The 22028-nt window shown below is 36.1% G+C and overlaps 1 protein-coding gene across 1 annotated transcript in view; it reads right to left on the reverse strand.

Moving 5' to 3' along the window:
* The window catches only part of neo1b (neogenin 1b), a 151125-nt gene that overhangs the window by 83440 nt on the left and 45657 nt on the right, over positions 1-22028 (reverse strand). Inside the window, exon 2 of the mRNA XM_016230724.1 lies at positions 10296-10613. Coding sequence (XP_016086210.1) covers positions 10296-10613 — 318 coding nt within the window. The remainder of the gene's footprint in view (positions 1-10295; positions 10614-22028) is intronic.

The following is a 22028-nucleotide window of genomic DNA, read 5'->3' on the forward strand; positions in this document are numbered from 1 at the left end:
GTGAGCCGACGATCTCTGGCATAACGTGACTGTGTTAATCTTTAATATTTTAGTGATTGCGTAATGACCACAGAGTAATGACATATATGCTGTGTTTACTGAAGGCGTTAATGGAGTCACAGAGCCGGCCACAGCATTAATTCACTTCCAGTGTTAATGGGGAAAGCAGCGAATGCTGTTAATGCAGAAAGCAGAGTGGTGTTCATTTTAAAAAGGTCCAGATGCATTAGCTGAAAGTATACGGTTTAGCTGTAGGCACTCAGGATGAGTTCGGGTCTAGAAAAGCTTTCGTTGAAAAGCACAGCACCTTAATGAATGCAGAAAGACTAGACGTCAAAAGGGTCATTTCATTTCATACAGAATTTTCTTTCACCTTTCAGTTTGATGTACTAGCTAGACATACTCTGAATGGCAAAACTCCCTGTCCAGTCCAGCCAGACCATAATTCAGTAATACGGCTACTTTGATGAAAGTCAGCAAGCAAACATTTGTTAATATAAAAGTCATTAAAGAAAGTCTTAAAGGTACAGCAGCATTAAATTAAAAAAATAAAATAAAAAATAATTTTAATGACAGAAACCTTGTAAAAATATAAAAAATAAAACATTAAAAATAAAATAATAAAAATAAAAATATCAGAATAAATGCATTGTTAATAAAAAAAAAATTTAAATAATAAAATCCATAAAAAATACAAAAATACAAAATAAAAACTAAAATGAAAGATTATAAAATAAAAAAAAATATTTTAAACTGATATATATATATATATATATATATATATATATATATATATATACACATACATATACACACAAAAATAAAGTTATATAAATATAACAGCACAGCTTTTAGCCTTTTCATATCCTCAATAACACAGCAAATTAAATAGGATGGGCCAGAACCAGACCGACAAGATGCATAATACTTGCAGGTCTGAAGGTGAACTCATTAAAGAGGAGACACAGCAGGAAGTCAAGGACGATAGAGAGCATGAGGTGGTGAGATCATCCAGTCATCATTAAACTCCATGACGGAGGCCGCTGACAGGCCAGATCTTACAAAAGGTCAGTGATCATCTCCAGACGACTGCACACAGGTCACTCAGATTGCTGTAGAGATGAGCAGTCTGAGGTGAGATCGGAGCTCACAGCGTCTGCTGGAGCAGCGGGCATGAGTTTGTGTTCGCTTCTGATAGACGTGGGGTGAGATGAGACCACAAATGATAAAGGTCAAATGTGTCTGCTTCAACCGGAAGTTAATGTATTCCTGTTTCAAGATCAGTCATTCCACTTACAAATGACTGATGAATGAGCTGGTGAAGAATCTGACTGGTGAGGCTGAGAATCAGGATTATCCTTGTGACCAAATACCAAAAAAAAAATATATATATTAAGAATATATATACAAAAAAATCATTAAGTCATAAGGGTAATTTTTTTCAAATTGAGATGTATACATCATCTGAAAGCTGAACACAAGCTTTTTATTGATCTATGGTTTGTTAGGAGAGAACAATATTTGGCTGAGATACAACTATTTGAAAATCTAGAATCTGAAGGTGCAGAAAAATCTAATTATTGAGAAAATCAGCTTTAAAGTTGTTCAAATGAAGTTCTTAGCAATGCATATTACTAATCAAAACTGAAGTTTTGATATATTTACGGTAGGAAATTTACAGAATATCTTCATGGAACATGATCTTTACTTAATATCCTAATGATTTTTGGCATAAAAGAAAAATCAATAATTTTGACCCATACAATATATTGTTGGCTATTGCTACAAATATACTTGTGCTGCTTAAGACTGAAAAATGAAATGAAAATGAAATAACATGAAAAAATATATTTAAAAAATTTTTTTTTTTAAACTACAATTAAAATGAATAAAAAAGGTTCTAAAATACAAATGAAATAACACAAAACAACCAAGCTGTTAAAATTAAAAATAAATAACAATAATAATAAAATTTATAAATTGTTAAAATTATCAAATGCAAATAAATAAACTAAAAATATTATCAAATAAAATGAAATAAATGATTAAAAAAGCTTTTTGTGGAAAAACAAATAAAATTCATAAAAAAATAAAAATTAAATAAAGATTATGAAATAAATAAATGAAATAACATAAAAACCAAGCTGTTTAAAAAAATCTAAAATAAAATTGATAAAACATTTAAATAAAATAAGATTAAATAAATACAAAATCACATAAAAAAGACGAAAAAATTCAAATAAAATAAAAACAAGCTCTGAATAAAATAATAAATCATAATTTAACAGTAAATACATAATAATAATGATAATAATATTAATAATGATAATAAAATAAATAAATAAGTGGAGATTATCATTAAGGGGTCAAGACTGACGGAACAAGGCAATCTGTCCACCTTATATTGCGCAAGATTTTGATTAATTAATAGATTTTATAATTCAAGATTTGGCTGCTATAGTATAAGAGTTAGGATCTGTAGGCAGCTAATCTAAGACTAGAGAGCATCTAAAACCATCAAACTGTTCAGCACACTTCATGGAACACAATTACCTCGAGTCGTCAGAGTTTTCCTGACTCGCATCGCTGTGAGCTCAACACACCCACGGGAATTCCAGCAGCCAGACCGATAGTTCTCGATAAACAATCAGGACAAACTCATTTAATCAGGTTTAAAGAAGTAGAGGTTTATTGAGCTGAACGGGCTCGGTAAAAACACCTCCACGAACAACGCTTCTGCACCAATCACGCATCAGGGACCCGTCAAATCCCACCAATCAGGAAACGATCGATGTCCCTCACAACCTTATGGCATTAGCCGTGTTCATTTATGACCTCAATCTTCTCGTACCTGTGTGGGAGGTGTAAACAAAAGCAGGTACACCGTTTTAAACGCCTCGGGAACATTCAAAGGTCAGAGAAACAAGGAAAAACCCCTCAATTGGAGTTGACGGCATATTTAATTTGATACAAGCCCGTTCAATGTAATTCCAAACTTTCTTTTCTGTATATTCTAGGGGGGAAAAATGGGAAAATGGGTTACAAAACACAATATGGACTTTTTCACATTAAATTAAATATGTCATCTATGACTACAGTCTATAGGAAGATCAGAACATCGGGTCGCTGGAGAACCTGAGGACCACAAACGGCCCGTGAGTGCAGAGACGCTGTTTGAGGAATCATAGCTGTGCGCTTGACACACATGAAAACAAACCCACACGCAGATACACTCAAACTGATGCTTGCTTTTACAGAAGCCATCCAAAAATACACATCAGAAAGATGTGTAAGGAACCTGGATCGTTCATGACTAATTTGAGTCCACTCGTAAATCACATAAATGAGAAATGTTAGGTTTGACTGAATTCCCAGTAAAACGTTGAGCGCAGTCAGACGCAACTTACTGAGCGATTGCAAGACTTTGAAGTGAAGCTGTAGAACTTAACGAAAGGAGAGAGAGAGGAACTTTATGGGAGGAGGATAAATATGGGCATACATTAGAGCTGCACTGTGTGTGTGTGTGTGTGTGTGTGTGTGAATAAGAGGCACACGACGTAGTAAGAGAAAACATTTCTCATGGCCTGACAAAGATGATCACCGTATCCGAGTACGAAACTCCCTCACAATGTTTCTTCATTGTTTCTTGGCTTGTCGAACTCAAAACACCCTAACAACCCCAAGACGAAGCTCTGCCAGACACATCCATCCAGAACAGCCTAGTTCTGCTAACCATACTGCTACTTGTTTATGAAAATAAAAAACAAATAAACATACATAGAACACCCCAGCATCACATTAAAAATCACCCATATAAAAGACAAAATGATGACAAATCTTAATATCTTAGGCAGTGCTGCTTCTCAATTAAATGCATCTTGTTTGATGACTTCTATACACTAGTCAACATTTGAAGTGGATCAAAACCTTTCATCAAAGATGTCCTAAAACCCCAAACCAAAATGCTTTCTCGTCTTAGGACAACTTTGATGAACTTTTTGATCCACTTCAAATGTTGACTACTATATTTCAGCTGAAAAATATGAGTCAATTGGGGCTGGACAATAATTCAATATCAATATATATTGCGATATATTTTTTCAATAATGCTGATATGATTTTTAAATACATTTCTGATATACATTACAAGTGTTTCCCATACATTGATTTATTTGTGGTGGCTGACTTAGTTGAAAATACATAACCATCAGTGTTTGGGGTAACACATTACAAGTAACGCGAGTTACATAATTGGATTACTTTTTTTCAAGTAACTAGTAAAGTAACACATTACTTTCTAATTTACAAGAGAATATCGGAGTTACTTTTTCAAATACGTAACGCAAGTTGCTTTTTTTTCCAATTTATTGATTGACAGCTCTCCTGTCCCCATGTTGAGAGAAATCAGAAGATGTTACTGTAGTTCTAAAATAAATATGAATATGCATTAATTCATCTCACTCACAAAAAAAAACACAGATTCATTATTCCTCCAAATGAATAAAAATAATGCAACTCAGAATATGACGCAAACCTGCAATAATTAAAGGGGTCATATGATGCAATTTAAATTTTCCTTTACAAGCTCTTGGTGCATAAAGAAGATCTGTAAAGTTGCAAAGACTAAAGTCTCAAATCCAAAGAGATATTTTTTATGAAAGTTAAGTCAACCACGCCTACCTAAAACGGCTCGTTCTAACACACCCCCACATGTCTATGTCACGATGTGGGAAGATTTGCATAACGCCGCCCAAATGTTCACGCAAAGAAAGAAGGCGTAACTTTTATTCTCACTGTAGTATTGTTGTTGCCACCGCCATGCCGTGAAGGCGCTGTGTGTTTTGTTGTGAAAGCGAAACTACTTTGTTTGGTCTTCCAAAAGAGGTCGATATCTGCTTCTTCATGATATTGTAATGCATTACTTTTAAAAGTAGCTTTCCCCAACACTGATGAGCACTACACGTTTCAAAATCAAAATGCAGCGCCAGTGAATGTATCTTTGAAGGGAACCGACAGTCTTGAGAAAAGTTTTGATGGCATTTTTGTTTTATCTGATAAAGTAGCATTCATGAGCGCAGCGCTGCTTTGTGTTCAGCCGTTACCGAGGATACCGCTGTTTCTGCCGCTCCAGAAGCGCCTCCTGCTGGCAGAGAATCAATTTGCATTTTCAATAAGCCTCCAGCAACATGTGTTTTTGTTGTTGCTCACTCTTTTTGTTTTGTTTTCTGCAGCAACTCTGAGCACTTTTCATATTCTTTATCCTGGCCGATGCACTTTTGTTAAGAATAATCAGCCTATGTTATAAAGTTAAAGATACTAACATTAATAAGGTGAGTCTAAGAGTCTCGTGTTTATTTGATGGTAATTTCACATTTCTTGTTTGTATGAAGGCTAAATACAAATAAAAGGTGAACATTAATTTATTTGTACCATTTTTATTTCTAAAATATTATATAGTTTTATAGGAGGAGGTTTCATAGACTTGGCAAATTCATTTTTCTGAAGTGTGTAGGTACAGACATCTGATGTGGGCGTTCTTGGCAGTTTTTCGGAGGCTTTTTAAAATATTGTTCATATCGATATCAGAATTATATCGTATCGATCGAAATTAAGAAATATAACGTGATAAAAAATTTTTCCCATATCCATATATTTCTATATATCTTGATCCATGCTTAAATGGCCAGTCACAAATAGTCTCAGCTCAATTATTTGTTATATTCTGCTCTCTAAGCCTTCCTTCCACATAAAACAGCAGAAATAATCCAACAGACATGTCGTTCACCAGGCCAAGCACCTACGGATACGAATAATCAACTTTCCAACCCCCCACCGAAGGAATCATGTTTACGAGAGTGCAGCAGAGTGGTTATGTTTAGGAAACAGCCCTTCTGTGGTTTTTAGGGAAGTTTTCGGGGCACGGAGCTGTAAGTTGGACTAACCGGCTTTAAAGAAAATTTACTTCATAAATCGTCAGCAAAAGTAGCAGCTCAGTCTCTTCCTGCCTGGCCCGGGGCGCCTCCGTCAGCTCCCATAATGCATTTCTGTCTTGTTTAATTTTACGGTTGCTATTCCATAAACACAGCAGAGACGGTGCAAGTGTCTCTCCAGGTCTTTACGACATGGAGTGGAAAAACCATCCAGGTCACATTTTAACCCCGAAAATATTATATATATAAAATAATAATTAATTACAATTTAATGTAATAAAAACAAATGTAAATATTAATATAAATATTAAAATCCATTCAAATTAAATTATATATACACACTTAATTTTAATAATCATTCGTTTTTTTTATTTAATAATATTCTAATTATTATTATAAGTCATTTTGGATAAAAGTGTCTGCTAAATGCATAAATGCAAAATGTAATCAAAATCTTCATTATTACTATTATTATTTTGTTGTTAATTTAGCTAGTTTACCTGCTCGACTCCAACTCTTTGCTTAATTTTTGCATAAAAATACCTATGTTTAAGTATATATTCATAGATTGTGTTGGCAGCATGAACCTGTAGTGGCTGTCATTGTTCTGTCCTTAAAGGAAAACTCATGAAAAAACAAGAGAAAGACCGTCTGTGTGTGTGTAAAGAGAAGAGAGACGCTCCGATGGCATTGAAGTGTCACACTCTTTTTCCTGGTGCAATGAATGACTGAATGAAACGGCCATTAACATATGAAATAAATGTTAGCAAACTGTCAGAACGAGCGCCATCGTGCTTTAAATGATCTCCTGTGAACTGTGAAAAGCATTGAATTGAAATACTGCGTGTGTTCCTCATACAGGCTGCCCTGAACTTTCAGTGTAACGACCCCAGGGATACCTCAAGTCTCCATACCGTGCACCACCAGCTAGATCTGAAAACACAGACAAGCCACTTAAGCGCATGCTTGTGTGTGTGTGTTCTAGTGCTCTTTTACAGCTTTAGTGCTGCTTCCTATGAAACATAGAAGTACAATAATGTCTTACCTCTAAAAGCCCTTCAAATCATTCAAATGCATCTTTGTAGGTTGAGCTGGTAGGTTAATAAGGCTTCATCAAGTTAAGCATCATTAGTCCAACTCACACTCGAATATAGTGGTTTATCAAGATCACTAACTCTGAATATTAAATCCTGAAGCATAACTAATGATTCCCCAATGATATGTGCACAATTTTTCACTAGAAAAAATCCCACAGATGCACGCTGAATAAAGAACTCGAGCCATATGTACAGACCAGACTATCGGTTAGACTGTAAGAAACCTCATAGAAATCACCCACAAAACACTATGCAACTACATAGTGATGCAATAAAATAGTCAAAACACCCTATCAAAATGCAACTGCATGGCAATATGCTTAAAAAACACCCTAAACACCCTAGCAACAACATACAAATGTACAAAAAAGCACCTAAAACTATCCCTAGCAACCACCCAGCACAGCATTAACAGCAATAAGTTTCACACAGTCAGGAAGCACTCTCATTTTCTTCAGAAAACTGTAAAATCCAGTAATTTGTTCTTGCTGTCAGGGGTCAGAACTACAGCACACAACACACAACTGACAGGCATTAAAACCCAAACACAAAAGGAAATAGAAAAGCTCTTCCGAGTCTTAATGTAGTATAATGCACTGATGCTAATTCTCTCGCTCTGAAAGCCTGAACATGTCATTCGTCATCCCGAGCTCAGAAAAGCATCCTTTATTCCTGCCGGCAGCATATGGAGCCCCGTGATACCGCTTCAGAGGCCAGATCTCAGAGATTTCACCGAGAAAGCACCTGACTGCTGGAGAAATGAAAAGAGACAGAGTTTTTTTGGAGAATAAAGAGAGAACGCTTGTGTTTTAGGATGAATTTTCCCTGAAGGCCGGAGAGACAGGCAGAAAGGTGAGGAACTATCAAACGTGTGAACTACACACGTGTCGAACGCTTTATATGGAGTTAAAAGACCAGGAAGAACATTTCCCCCAAAAAACCTGAAGTAATACTCCCTGTTTCTGTCAGATTTTTTTTTTCAGAGTGAAAAATCGTGTAATGGTACATGCATGTGGAAGAGGAGGACAGAAATCACATTAAGATCGCTGCAAAATGGCAACTTGAAGGGATAAATAGCAACCCTCATGTTGCTTCAAACCCATACAGAACAAGATTATAAGTAAATAATAATACTAAGTTGCTGAAGTGGCTTTCCCCCCCCATTTTGGAGCTTCACTTGCATTGTAAAGAAAGAGCAGTTTGAACATTCTTCAAAACGTCCTCTTTCAAAACATGGAAGAAAGAAAAATTACAGGTTTGGATCAACATGAAAAATGTAAAAAAATATATATTTGAGGGAAAAAGGATATACACACAAATTAAAAAAACTAAAGTCATAAAAAACATTTTCGTTATTTGAAATAAAATAAAACAAATCTCATTAAATCTCTCATTTGAGTTTTTGAGTTTAGTTTAACTTGATGTACTAAAATAACTAAAAAATAAAGAAATATTGAAAAAAAAACTTTAATTTTAAAATAAAAACGGAAATAACAGATTCAAACGGTTAATAAAAAATATAACAGTATCTCAATGATACAGATATAACCCCTCTCTCTCTCTCTTTATATATAGTACAGCTCTATACCTGTACTCTTACTGTATAACATCTGTTGACTCAGTGCCTTTTATTTTCTTCACTCTCAGAAAAAAAAGGTACAAAAGCTGTCACAGGAGTGGTACCTTTTCAAAAGTCACACCTTTGTACCTAAAGAGTCCATATTGGTACCTTAAAGATACATATAAGTACCTAAAGTGTACATTTTAGTACCTAAAAGGTACAAAAGTTTACCTTTTGAAAAGGTACCGCCCCAGTGACAGCTTTTGTACCTTTTTTTCTGAGAGTGTTCTAAGGAACTTCAGGAGAAACATCCGAGGCAAAGTTGATACTTAAATGAACCATTTAAATCTCCAGAGCTATAAAACAGCAACCTCTGAGCTCTAAAATCATCTTCTGGGATGCTACACAAACATATTATATTCATTCTGGTTCTTCCCGTTGGAATTTCTCAGTACAACTGCATTTACTCAAGAAGTAAAACTAGCAAATAGTGAGAAAACTCTGCTGGGCGTCTTTAAAGGAAACGGAGGCTCCAGTCAGAGCAAACTGTGAAGGCCTGGCTGATATCTAACCCTGCTGTTCAAACACACACCAATCCTGCTGTTAGATTCATAGCATAGTGTGAAGCTCGACTACAGCGCGCTGACCCGTGTTCTGCAGAGGAAAACTGATCCCATATCAGCACTCTGAACTCTGACAGAATGATGCGCTCCCAATGGACTGATAGAAATCCATTCTGCCTGACTCAGAAAAACAGCAGTTTTCAGAAACATCTTGCCATTTCTGTGTGCATCAGACGGTCAGAGAGCACGAAGTTTGAGCTTCAGACTATAATAACCCTATAAAAATGACCTTTTAGAATTGAAAAAATATGGATTATATTGTATAATATTGTGACAATTTTATTCAGAGGCCCAAACTGAGCAAAAATATGCAATTTGGTGCAGATGCTGATATTAATATGGCCAAAATGAACAAATGTGATCCTGGAGCACAAAAGCAGTCTTAAGTCGCTGGGGTATATTTGTAGCAATAGCCAACAATACATTGTATGGGTCAAAATTATAGATTTTTCTTTTATGCCAAAAATCATTAGGATATTAAGTAAAGATCATGCTCCATGAAGATATTTAGTAAATTTCCTACCGTAAATATATCAAAACTTAATTTTTCATTAGTAATATGCATTGCTAAGAACTTCATTTGGACAACTTTAAAGGCGACTTTCTCAATAATTTGATTTTTTTGCACCCTCAGATTCCAGATTACAAATAGTTGCATCTCGGCCAAATATTGTCCTATTCTAACAGACCATAGATCAATGGAAAGCTTATTCAGATTTCAGATGATGTATAAATCTCAATTTCGAAAAATTTACCCTTATGACTGGTTTTGTGGTCCAGGGTCACAAATAAACGTTTCTCAAAAGCTTCAGTTTAGTAAGTAAAAATTTTGAAATATTACTAACAATATAAAAGTTATTCTTATGTTTATTTATAAAGCCTATTTCACAGCAAAACAACATATGAACCACGACCTGAAGGTGAACATTTTTACAATTATGCTCAAAGGCCTTTAGTATAAACTGTCAACCAGATGACAGAAGGCATGTAGTTTTGGTTGATCCAGTTTAGAATTCTGCATTACAAATTTGATACAGTCGGCTTAAGACACAATTTATGAACCTCAAAGTCTTTGTTTTCATACCAGCCACTGTGAGTCGTGCGGTTCGGGTGCTGATGGTGCCCAGAATGTCGATGGTGGCCACGCACTGGTACACCCCCTCATCAGGCTTATTGTGTTTGGAGTGGACCACCGTACTGATGAGCAATGAGCCATCCACTAGCTGCCGCTTCCGGTCGTCCGCCACCAGGTTCAGGAACGTCCCGTCCTTCTTCCATTCCACCCTCACCGGAGCGTCGCTAGCGGCTGAGCAGTTCAGGACAGCGGGGAGGCCGCGTACGGCCAGCGTGTCGACGGGTTCGACCGAGAACCTGAACGGGGTAAAACCTCGAATGCCAGAACCTGAGGACAGAGAGAAGAATGCGTTAGAGGATTCACAGACTATGCATGAGAAGCATTTTAGCTTTAGCATTTAAAGGGACAGTTCACCTGAAATTATTCTGTCATCATTCACTCACTCTCAAGATTTTGATTAACCTTCGAAATGCAAAGAGATATTTTAAATAAAACCTGAAAGGGTTTTGTCTCTCCGCCCAAAACTTGGTCATAAAGTCAAAGTCATCGTAATGCGAATCCATATGAATCGAGCAGTTTAATCCAAGTCTTGTGATAAAATACAATCAGGTTTTATTAAAAACATCTTCATTTGTGTTTCAAAGTCTAATGGGGTTGGAACGACATGAAGGAGAGTAAATGGCAATATTAAAATTTTTGGTAGGGCCCTATGAAATCCCAAATTCTGCTTTATTTTTTTCCAAATTCCACTTTTTCTGTTTCGTTTTTTTCCGTTTTAATTTTTTAGACTCTGTTTTAATGGTTAAATTAAATTGTATTAATCAAAAAGCATGTCTAATTAATTAAAATCACGAAACTTACACAACTTAATAGAAATTTCTTAGAAGTTTAACAAAAAATAAATTTAAGGCCTTATATTTTATTTTTTTCTCAAATTTATTTTTTTAATTTTTTTTACCAAATTCTGTTTTCCATTAGTTTTCTGGATTCCATTTGAATGGTTTCATAAAATTTTAATAATCAAAAGAATCTCTAATTAATTGATTTTAGTTAAAAAAAATCTAATTTATTATTAATTTATCTATTTTTTTTCGTCCAGAAATACAGTGTTGCGTGTTTACATTTTTTAGCTAAATAAATTCTGGTAAATATTCCTTAAAAATAATGTTTTAATAAAAATGTTATCATTAGTAGTAGTACTATCATTACATTCAGTAATATATTTGTCACAGTTTCTTCAAGTTAAACCGAACTTTTATTTTGATGGGCTGCTGTGAAGAATTTTGAGTTTATCTTAGTTTTTCTCAAAAGAAACCATAAAATGCTCATGAAGTGACTCTCAGAGCAGTTCTAGAGATTATGTTCATGTGTTCATGTACTGACATATTGAGGCGGCTTAATATTCACAGACACTAGTCCATATCTTGATTTAAGTGTACTGGCCTACATTTGATTTATTCATTCAAAATTTGGCAAATTCCGTGACATTTTGCGTTATACAGTAAATTCCATTTTTATGACCGGATTCCACGAATCAGTCCACATTCTCCACATCGAGGAAATCATAGATGTCCAACTTATATCTGGGTCTTGAAGCAACACCAGTTGCATGCAACAAAAACAGCCATAATAAAACTTGAAATGATACTCTCAAAAACACATGATTACAGCTTTCATCGTGTTCTTTTGTTGGCTAAGTGATTTTCATTCTGAAACATTCATGGGTTAGAGTCCCTCACCTTTGCGCGGTGAAACGGCTAAGCAAAATACTTCTGGGAAAAGTTATAAACCGACATAATTGCCTGACGTTTATAGTGACGTATAATTAAAAAACATAACAGTGTTCAGCCACCAACCCGCATTGTTCAGACAGCACTAATGGCCAATTATCTGCACCAGTGGTGTTGCGCGAAAAACAATTACGGCAAGACTTTCCATAACGTAGCAAGCAAGCTGCTCCGTACTTTAATTACGTAAGAAATGACAAGCTTCTCATGTTCGACACAAAGCACAGAATACATAACAATCTGAGACGGAAGCTAATGTGTTCACCGCTTGCTTGTCACGCAAGCTAATCTGGTCCTAAAAATATGTTTTTACCTGAGAAACAAGATGCAAAAAGCTCAATTACATTTATGTCATAAAGCACTCACAAATTAGCTACTTTAATGACGCCATATAAATCATTTATTGACTCTAAAGTTGAAAAACTAACAATACATCTAGCTTTAACAATTTTAGAAAAACAAGGAATTAGAATCACTGTGGAACATGGAAAACCATAAAAACTTAAAAATCTTGACATGCAAACTTGTGTACTTGCATTTCTCAATCTAAAAAGGGACCATGCAATGCATAGGAAAGCCACAATTGCATGCTAATTGTAATGGAGCCAGCTGGGAAACATTTGGACTAACGTGGCCAAACGCGCCCCTGTTTGTGGCTTTGGATGTTTGTCACGGGCTGGCTGTGAGTAATCGGATGGAGTCCAAAATTGCTGTTGGAGGGCAACAGTGATGCATCCTTGACCCAGAAGCCCCCCGAGACAGCCAGAAAATGAGGCTGCTGGGTTGATAAGTATAAGCTGTTAGCCTTAGTCTGCACACTTTGAGGAAAACCCACTTCAAAACCGCCTCAGTCAGCGAGACCTCTCAGAAAGGGGCAAGGGCTCTCCAGGGAAATGGCACACTGGTGAATGAGAGGAGAAGAGAGAGATACTGACAAATACAAAGACTGAAAGAGAACGAGAAGTGGCCTAGAACGGCTGGGAAAGAAAAGCCGCAGAGATACAAAAACAAAATCAAGGAAATCAGTTAAAGTGTCACATACTATTTCCTTCCTCCTTCAAACGGACCATGACAAGCGTCGGTTTGACAAACTGTTGTATTGTGGGAACACACATGAGTGGCGCAGAGATGAGCATGAAAGGAAACACAATGACGCTCGAGGTGGCGATACAAGTGGGGATTTGCCATCTCTAGGGCCCTTCATGGGTATGTAGCCATCAGCAGAACATTAAACGCTGCAGCTGCACAGCTTCCTTACAATTATTAACCTAAGAAAACAAACCAGTAGACAAAATTATGCTGACATACCATCATTTGGCAGAACTAAAATGTGAAATGTGTTATTTATGCACCTCTACTGGCACCAAAAAGACTTCAAAAATAACATTTTCACGTTGATTCATTCATTTATTCTAAAACCACACAGTCAAAATAAAATTAAAATAAAATAAAATGTAAAATAAAAGTTAAGTAAATTAAATAAAAGTTAAAAAAAAAAAACCCTGCAAGTAATTTTGTAAAAAAAAAAATCAGAAATTGAAAAACTAAGAAAAAACATGACAAAATAGTAGTAGTAGTAATAATAATAATAACAATAACAACAATAATAATAACATACTCCCACAGGAAACAAGCTGTTTAAGTCAATTTTAAATTATAAAATATTTAATTTATAATTATTAAAAATGAAAAAAGTGACTTCATAAGTAGTATATCTGAGTAAACCTAAATAAAATAAAAAGACAAATATGTATATGTGTAGTAAGGCAAATGAGAAGTGCGTCACATGCAAAACATTCAAAATTAGCTGAAAGCAGCACAGTTTTTCAGGATAAATCCATAAACGACTCATTTAGTCATGTCTGCGCATTAAACTGTAATGGAGAATGTTTAATCACCTGTGTCACATTTAAGCACATAAACGAAAACACCATCACAATTCTCACTGAAAACTTTAAGCAGTGTTCACACTGACAGCAGATACGCCACTGGTGGAGGCAGAGTCTCTGTACTGTTGGACACTAGCATTCGTTCCTTCTCGACGGCTAAAGAACACAAGTCATTGTATTTGTATTCTAGTACCTTTGTGCACACAACTGTCCTTCAGCAGCTTCTACTGCATCTCCCTTCATTCCACATTCACTCGAACCGACTCGAATCAGAATGAGAAAGTTTGTGCTTTCATCCGTGTTTTTCCTTTTGTCTTTTCATCTTCCAAAGGCAATGGCTCTTTTCATTTCTACCTGATGATTTCAAACGCTTCAGATAAATCAGAATTTGCTCCGTGAACAAACAGTTCCAAACATCAGACGCATTGAGGGCAAAAGGGAGGGTTTTAATGTTGAAAGCAAAGTTGGAGCTAAAACAAAGTGCAGAACCTGTCATTAGCCCTCAACAGCTTATAAATAGCTGCTCCTCACACTTCTTCACACTCATCAGCCCGTCACATTATGTTGTTTTTCCCCCCACAATTCCTTTCTGTGAGGCATCAGCATGTTAGGATACTTTACCTCACGCTGTGACTCGAGATTATAGATTCAGAGAGAAAAAACGGCACATGTAATCCATCTCCATAAGAGCTGTGGGGATGACAGGTGGGCCGCTTCACAGCAATAAAAGCGGGGCTCATCTGGGTGGAGTGGGGTTCCTCCCTCAGGAGTCCATTTCTACCTCATAAAACATAAAAATTGAGGATCCCAGAGGGCACATATACCACAATCCCTTTCCACACCTATTGGTAACGCCGAGAACCCAATACAATCAGAATCTGGGACAATCTATTGATTGAACCCAAGTGTTTCGCCAACTGCCAACTCAATCAGCTAATTCAATTACCTTATGCTAATTCACAGGCTTCAGTTCTATTTCAACGTACTATATTTACAAAATTTTTGAAACACCCCAAAATACCAGGCACATATTACTCGATTAAACTATATTTTCCTACCTCAGGCATTCAATTTTGGTCCGAAATGGACACCATTTATTTTCAAGCAAAGCTGTCAAGATTCGAAATAATACATGTTAATGTTGAACACATTAACTAAATTATTGCCAACCGCCAACCCAATCAGCTAATTCAGTTAACTTATGGGTAATTCTTGGCTCCAAAGATAATTAAATTTTCAGAAAGCGCCATAACAATAAGTATGAAAACCATAAAAAATAAAAAAAATCCCCTCAGGCATTGAACATTTGATCATTTTCTGATATGGACACCATTTATCTTAAACCCAGTTACAGAAAACACTAAGGTTGTCTGAGCAAAATTACAAAGAAATTGTGTTTTTAGTAAACAAATTAATAAATAAATGAAAATAATAATAATAATAATATATATATACTTAATTTAAATATTATAAATAAAATTTATATATAAAAAATATTTTGCGATTAAATTTTTTTAATATAATTTAATTATACATAATTTTAAAACAATACAGTTGTCTGAGTAGAATTTCAAAGAAAAAAAATAAATCAATCAATCTATCTATCTATCTATCTATCTATCTGTGCTGTCTAACGATTAAAACTCATAAGCCTAAGGTGATCGTAGCTCCATTGGTTTCAATGGGTCTACGATGTACTTACGATGCTTTTTGGAAATGCTGTAAAACAGCATTGCATATTTCACTGTATAAATTAAAGATGAATTTTTATTAAAGTTACAAAAGCTATTCAATCAAGAGGAGTGAGTGAATTCTTTGTTGTTGCCGTTATATATTATATTAAGAATAATATTAAAGGGGTCATATGATGCGATTTCAATTTTTCCTTTCTCTTTGGAGTGTTACAAGCTCTTGGTGCATAAAGAAGATCTGTAAAGTTGCAAAGACTAAAGTCTCAAAACCAAAGAGATATTCTTTATAAAAGTTAAGAGTCAGCCACGCCCCCCTAAAACGGCTCGTTCTAACACGCCCCCACATGTCTACGTCACAATGTGGGAAGATTTGCATAACGCCACCCAAATGTTCACGCAAAGAAAGAAGGCGTAACTTTTATTCTCGCTATAGTATTGTTGTTGCTGCCGCCGCCGCCATGTTGTGGAGTCGCTGTGTTTTGTTGTGAAAGCGAAACTACTTTGTTTGGTCTTCCAAAAGAGGACACGACTAGAAATCAGTGGTTAAGTTGTATTTACAACACTGTTCCAGAACACTTCAACCCAAATATTCAGATGTGTGCAGCGCATTTTATGGAGGACTGTTTCCTGAACCTGGGAGAGTAGACTACAATGCCAGCTGTTCTGACTCACAGACTGTAATTATGTTTTTTTATATTCAAAGAATTTGCCACTGAAGATCCAAACGCGAGTTTTAAGCAGTAGTGTTTGTAGTTTGTCATTTCTCCGATCACAAATGCAGACATGGTTTTATGTTTACACGGCGAGATGCAATGCAACGATTAAAAAGACAGTATAAGTCATTATAATCCGTAATTATGTCCCCACTGGATGCAACGAATGCCTCGTTTATAATGGGTTTTAATGTTTTTGTCTCGTCGCGCCGGGACAAGGCATCACAATATGGCAAGGGGCGTAACATTTCCATCACACAAGACCGATGAGCTTTGTAAAAATCGACGCGTTTCAGAAAGGCGGGGCATAGAGGAGAAACAATAATGTACAGTACGTGGAAAATAATGTTTTTTTTTAACCTTAAACCGCATAAACACATTTCATTACACCAAATACACAAAATAATGTTCTTTTTAGCAACATCATATGACCCCTTTAAGAAAGTGCTGTCACTTTAAGAGAATGCACTGATCCAGTGCACTGATACAGTACGTTCAGCCGGCTATGTCTGCTATAGTATACTTACCAAGACGGGCATTTTGACATAATTTTTGTGTGAATTTGTCCATTTAAACAATACGTCAGAGAGAGCTTAATATTTGCTCATGTTCCGAGGCGTGGGTTTGCGCACTTCGGATGAGCGCACACACAAATCTTCTCACTGCGCATGCGAGCTCACGTCCTCTGGCTCTTAAATGTTTAAACTGGCAGTTGTTGTAATGTATTGGGAAGCCAGAATGCGCATCCATCAACAGAAACATACATTAGCCGAACCCTGTTTGTTTTACGTGTTATTTATAGCAAGCCATATTACAGATGCGTTATCAGATTTAAGTTGAACCGCGGTCCTAGCGCGTGCCAAACCGTGTGTGGAGAACAATACTGTTCGATTTTTTCCCGCGAACCATTCCCCCCCTAATATATATATATATAAGTATATATATATATATATATATATATATATATATATATGTGTGTGTGTGAAGTATTCCTTATATACACATAATATTAGTATTTAATCTGTATTGAAGGATGAACTTAAATTGTCGACCAGCTTCTATTTTGATCATATTAATTTTAGTAATCAAATTTTAGTTCACAACCTGGATTTTGCTACTGGATTTCTTGGTGTGCATTAAGAAATATGCAAAAATCGTACCCACACTCTAAAAAATCCTGGGTTATTTTTTTAACTGGAAAGTTACAACAAAAACTCTAATTGGAATCTTTTGGAATTATTTCATATTTTCTATTTCTTTTGGAAAACAAACCTATATTCAAGTTCATTTTGACTTTGGGGCATCAGTGTCTTATTATGAGGTTCAGTTTTAAAATGAAAACAGAATTCAGCAACTCAATAACTATAATCAATCAATGGTAATCGCTAAGTACAGTTACAAACAAACACCAAAGAAAGAAAGGCATCAGTATTCTTCGAAGACCACATTTATGTGATACTAAATCCGCAACAAATCTGGAATTTTAAGGCATGACCAAAGTCAGAGTGCTTTTCTGATTTTCTTGCATAGCAATGATCCTTCATTTATAGTTTACATAAATACTAGGAATACAACATGCAAAAGATTATGTGTGACTACATATGCATTTCCAGAAGGAAATACCAGTGTTGGTAAATATAAATCGATTTATGGCATATAAATACATGTAAGGACAACCAGGCTAATCACAATTCACAATGCAAATGCTCCACAGTACACTCTATTTTTTTAACCCAAATGCTGGGTTGAGCCTTTTGGGTCATTTTTTTGGGTTGCTTTTTCAGTGTTTGGGTAGTTTTTGTGTTATCCAGCTCCTGTGTCAAATGTAACAACCCAGTGTTTGGATTGTTTTGCAGCTCCTGGGTCAGACATAACAACCCAATGTTTGGGTAGTTTTTGTGTTATCCAGCTCCTGTGTCAAATGTAACAACCCAGTGTTTGGATTGTTTTGCAGCTCCTGGGTCAGACATAACAACCCAATGTTTGGGTAGTTTTTGTGTTATCCAGCTCCTGTGTCAAATGTAACAACCCAGTGTTTGGATTGTTTTGCAGCTCCTGGGTCAGACATAACAACCCAATGTTTGGGTAGTTTTTGTGTTATCCAGCTCCTGTGTCAAATGTAACAACCCAGTGTTTGGATTGTTTTGCAGCTCCTGGGTCAGACATAACAACCCAATGTTTGGGTAGTTTTAGTGTTACTCAGATCCAGGGTCAGACACACAGCGGTTGAGTTATTTATCGCGGGGATTTTGCATCTTCTCTTCACGAGAGAGTTCGGAATTATATCGTATCGACCGAAATTAAGAAATATATCGTGATATAAGTTTTGGCCATATCGTCCAGCCCTACGAGAGAGCAGTTCTAAGCGCCATCGAATTGATGCATTCTTCGGTAAAATAAAGGTTTGTATACATTTTATTTGATCTATAAAATCGTTACTGTGCTGTATATAGTCACATTTTATTCAGAGCAACATACAGGCGCGTGGTGTGAATCACTTTTAACGAGTGTTGCGATCTTTTCGTGTGATGGAAAAGTTTGATGCTTTGCATAAAATAAACGATTTTATTCATAACGATACAGAATATAATACTTTGTTTGGATGTTAAAACATGTCCTCAGAGCTGTTTATTGTTTGTTTATTGGCAGGTTATGGAGTCACAGCATGTTTCGGCTAGAGTGAAACGCAGGGCGGCGGTCCGTTAGCAGTTCCCCGCCGAACACGACTCCAGCTCGGGCACGAGAACCAGCACCGTTACGGTGGAAACAGAATAACAGAGACTGGTCGATTACACGTGAATTACTTCAGTTTAATGCTGAATTTTTGTTTTAATGTTTGTTAAACGAGTTTAAATATAGGCAATATGTATAGCCTATTAAAAACGATATAAACAATGCTGTAAATGATAAATAAAGGAAAATAAAATAAGTTATCATGCAAACCAGTGGTTGTGTGGAGTATTTTAGAAAAGTTTAGAGGATTTAAGTTAATCTGTAAACCTTACTTAATGTATGAAGTAAAAAATAAGCTAGTAATATAGTAAAAATTAATAAACCCATTAGCTGGGTTAAATATACAACCCAATTTGCTGGGTAATTTTAACCCAATATGGGTTCTGTCCTATATTTACCCAGCCCTTGGGTTAATAACAACCCAAATTGGGTTGTTTTTAACCCAGTGTTTTTTAGAGTGCATACATTTACATTTAATCAATCACTTAGCAGACACTTTTAACCAAAGCGACTTGGAAATAAGACATACAACAACCTTTAACTAGTCACTAGGACAGTATCCTATTAAAGGCACACCTTTACGGTATCTACCAGTAAAGGGTTTATATTAATAACAAAAGGCATCTCATGTGCATGTAAAACCATCAAATTGCAAGTGGGGGGGGGTGAAGAAATCTGCGACCGCAAACAAACTGTTTACAAGACTATATTTACTGCAGCTCATCTTGATGGAGGTGATGACGCTGCTCTAGGGGGAGCGTTTGCAGTACGGTAATTGATTACGGCAAGACAATGAGGGCTGATTCTTTGCGCCCCACTCTTTCATCACTCACACGAGTGAGAACAAGCAGCTGGGCCCACAAGGGGCATTATGGGAGTCCTCAAAGGGGCTGGAAAGGGGGCCATGAGCCTGTCAAATTATTTTTCCCTACAACGAGCGGTGGTTTCAGCAGTCTTCAAGACCCAGCGGGAGGGGGAAGTCACTTCTGGTCCATTGACACAATGGCGCTATTGAAGGAGGCTCTGACAAAGACTTTGCCATTAATCAAATTACAATAATAAAGGCCCACTGTTACATGCAAACGTGGCGAAGGCTCAACAGTGTGAAATCTGATGCAAAGCATTTGCCCCACGCTTGCTGAAGTTCAACCAACTTTCCCTCCTGTTTATTTCCAAAAGACTCCATGACCTCTGGCAGAGGAAAAATGGCACAAAATTAACCTCGGCGTATAACTTTCTGGTTCACGGCATAGTAATCTAGCCATGCTGGATGATTTGGAAAACACTTTCAGATTCCTTCACCTTTACTTCATAACCTGCGGTCTGAAACGAATACATCCACCGCGAGTCTGCGGACGACCAGTCCGTCTAAATTCATAAATTGGATTCTATCCTTTCCGCGCCCCCTTAAACTTTGTTTTTCAACCCAAAACGAAATCCAAAACACATCCCATGCCCTAAATGAAAGCGGCGGGAGCAGTCCACAAAACTTCTATCCAGCTTCCAGCGAGGGACCGAGGCCAAACAGAAATTGATTCTACACGCCATTAGCTCCCTACAGAACAGGCGAATACAAAAAGCACAGCAAAACAGCCCTCTCAAGCAGTAATTCCACACTTATCTGGAGACAAAGGCGCAATGGCAACAGGAAACGGAGGGTAATGATGACAAATAATAGTTCTGGAATCAATTAATCTCTCGGGACGTCCTCAGGGAGACGGAGGGTATCTCTCTGTAACAATGGAAGTCTTGATTCAAAGGTAGATTCAAACATTCACGACTAAAAGAAGCCACAGAGGGCCATTTGATTTCTCTGCATCTCTCAAACACTTTTAAGATGGAGAAAATACCTCAATATTGTGTCCGTGACTAAATATCAATATCTTAACCTTTTGAACATAACAAAATAAGAATTCAAAGACCATACGTGACTAATTGCTGTATTATCCTTAATAACTAGAGTCAGAAAAAACATTTGAAGAGAATCTTGCTGGTAAAGAAGACATGTTCATATCTAGTAGGGATGCACCAATTCTGGCCGATACCAATGCGCTGATATTAAAATTTGACATTACTTTGTCTAAATAAAATAAATAAATAAAACACCACAGATAGGAAAATATTGTGATATGGCTTTTAAATCGCGTAGGCTGCGATTTAAATCAATATATGCGCTACAGGTTTCAGCAATGCATATTTCTATTTACAGGTAATCCATCAAAATATAAGCTTGATGGTTTACCATTTGAAAATGGGAAAAGAATACGATATAAATATTGTAAGTATTGTAATTTTACAGTAATTTTTTTTATTACTTAAGTTTTTATTATTTTATAGTACAATATAATTGCAACATATTTCTTATTTTGTTAAATACTTATTTAATAATAATCAAAATAATTATAATTTTTAAAGTCAAATTTAATTGGTGGCAATGTGGCATATAACACAAGTTTTTGTGTCACAATGCTTACTGAAAGAGATTTCAGTTGGTTCTTGTAAAAAGTATTAACATCCTATAAGGTCTTCACACTCTAAAAAAAAATCTTCAGCGTAAAAAGTGATATTTCAGCTTTTTTATTATTACCTAATTTTATTTTGATTTTAACGCATTAATGTAAATTATAATTTTATTTTAAAGGGGTCCTATTATGCTCTTTTACAAAGTCTTGATTTTGTTTTGGGGGTGTACTAGAACAGGCTCTCATACTAGGTTGTTCGAAAAACACATTATTTTTCACATATTTTACATTATTACAGCACCTCTCTCCCCAGTCTGGCATGAACGGCTCGAATAGTTCCTGTATCAAATGAAGGCCCGCCTTTTAAAATACGAAATGTGCTGTGATTGGTTAGCTGGGCCAGTGTGAGTTGAGATTGGTTAGCTGGGCCAGTGTGTGCTGTGATTGGTCAGCTGGGCCAGTGTGTG

This window comes from Sinocyclocheilus grahami, unplaced genomic scaffold (assembly GCF_001515645.1).
Source record: "Sinocyclocheilus grahami isolate Dianchi unplaced genomic scaffold, SAMN03320097.WGS_v1.1 scaffold376.1, whole genome shotgun sequence".
Taxonomy (NCBI): Eukaryota; Metazoa; Chordata; class Actinopteri; order Cypriniformes; family Cyprinidae; genus Sinocyclocheilus; species Sinocyclocheilus grahami.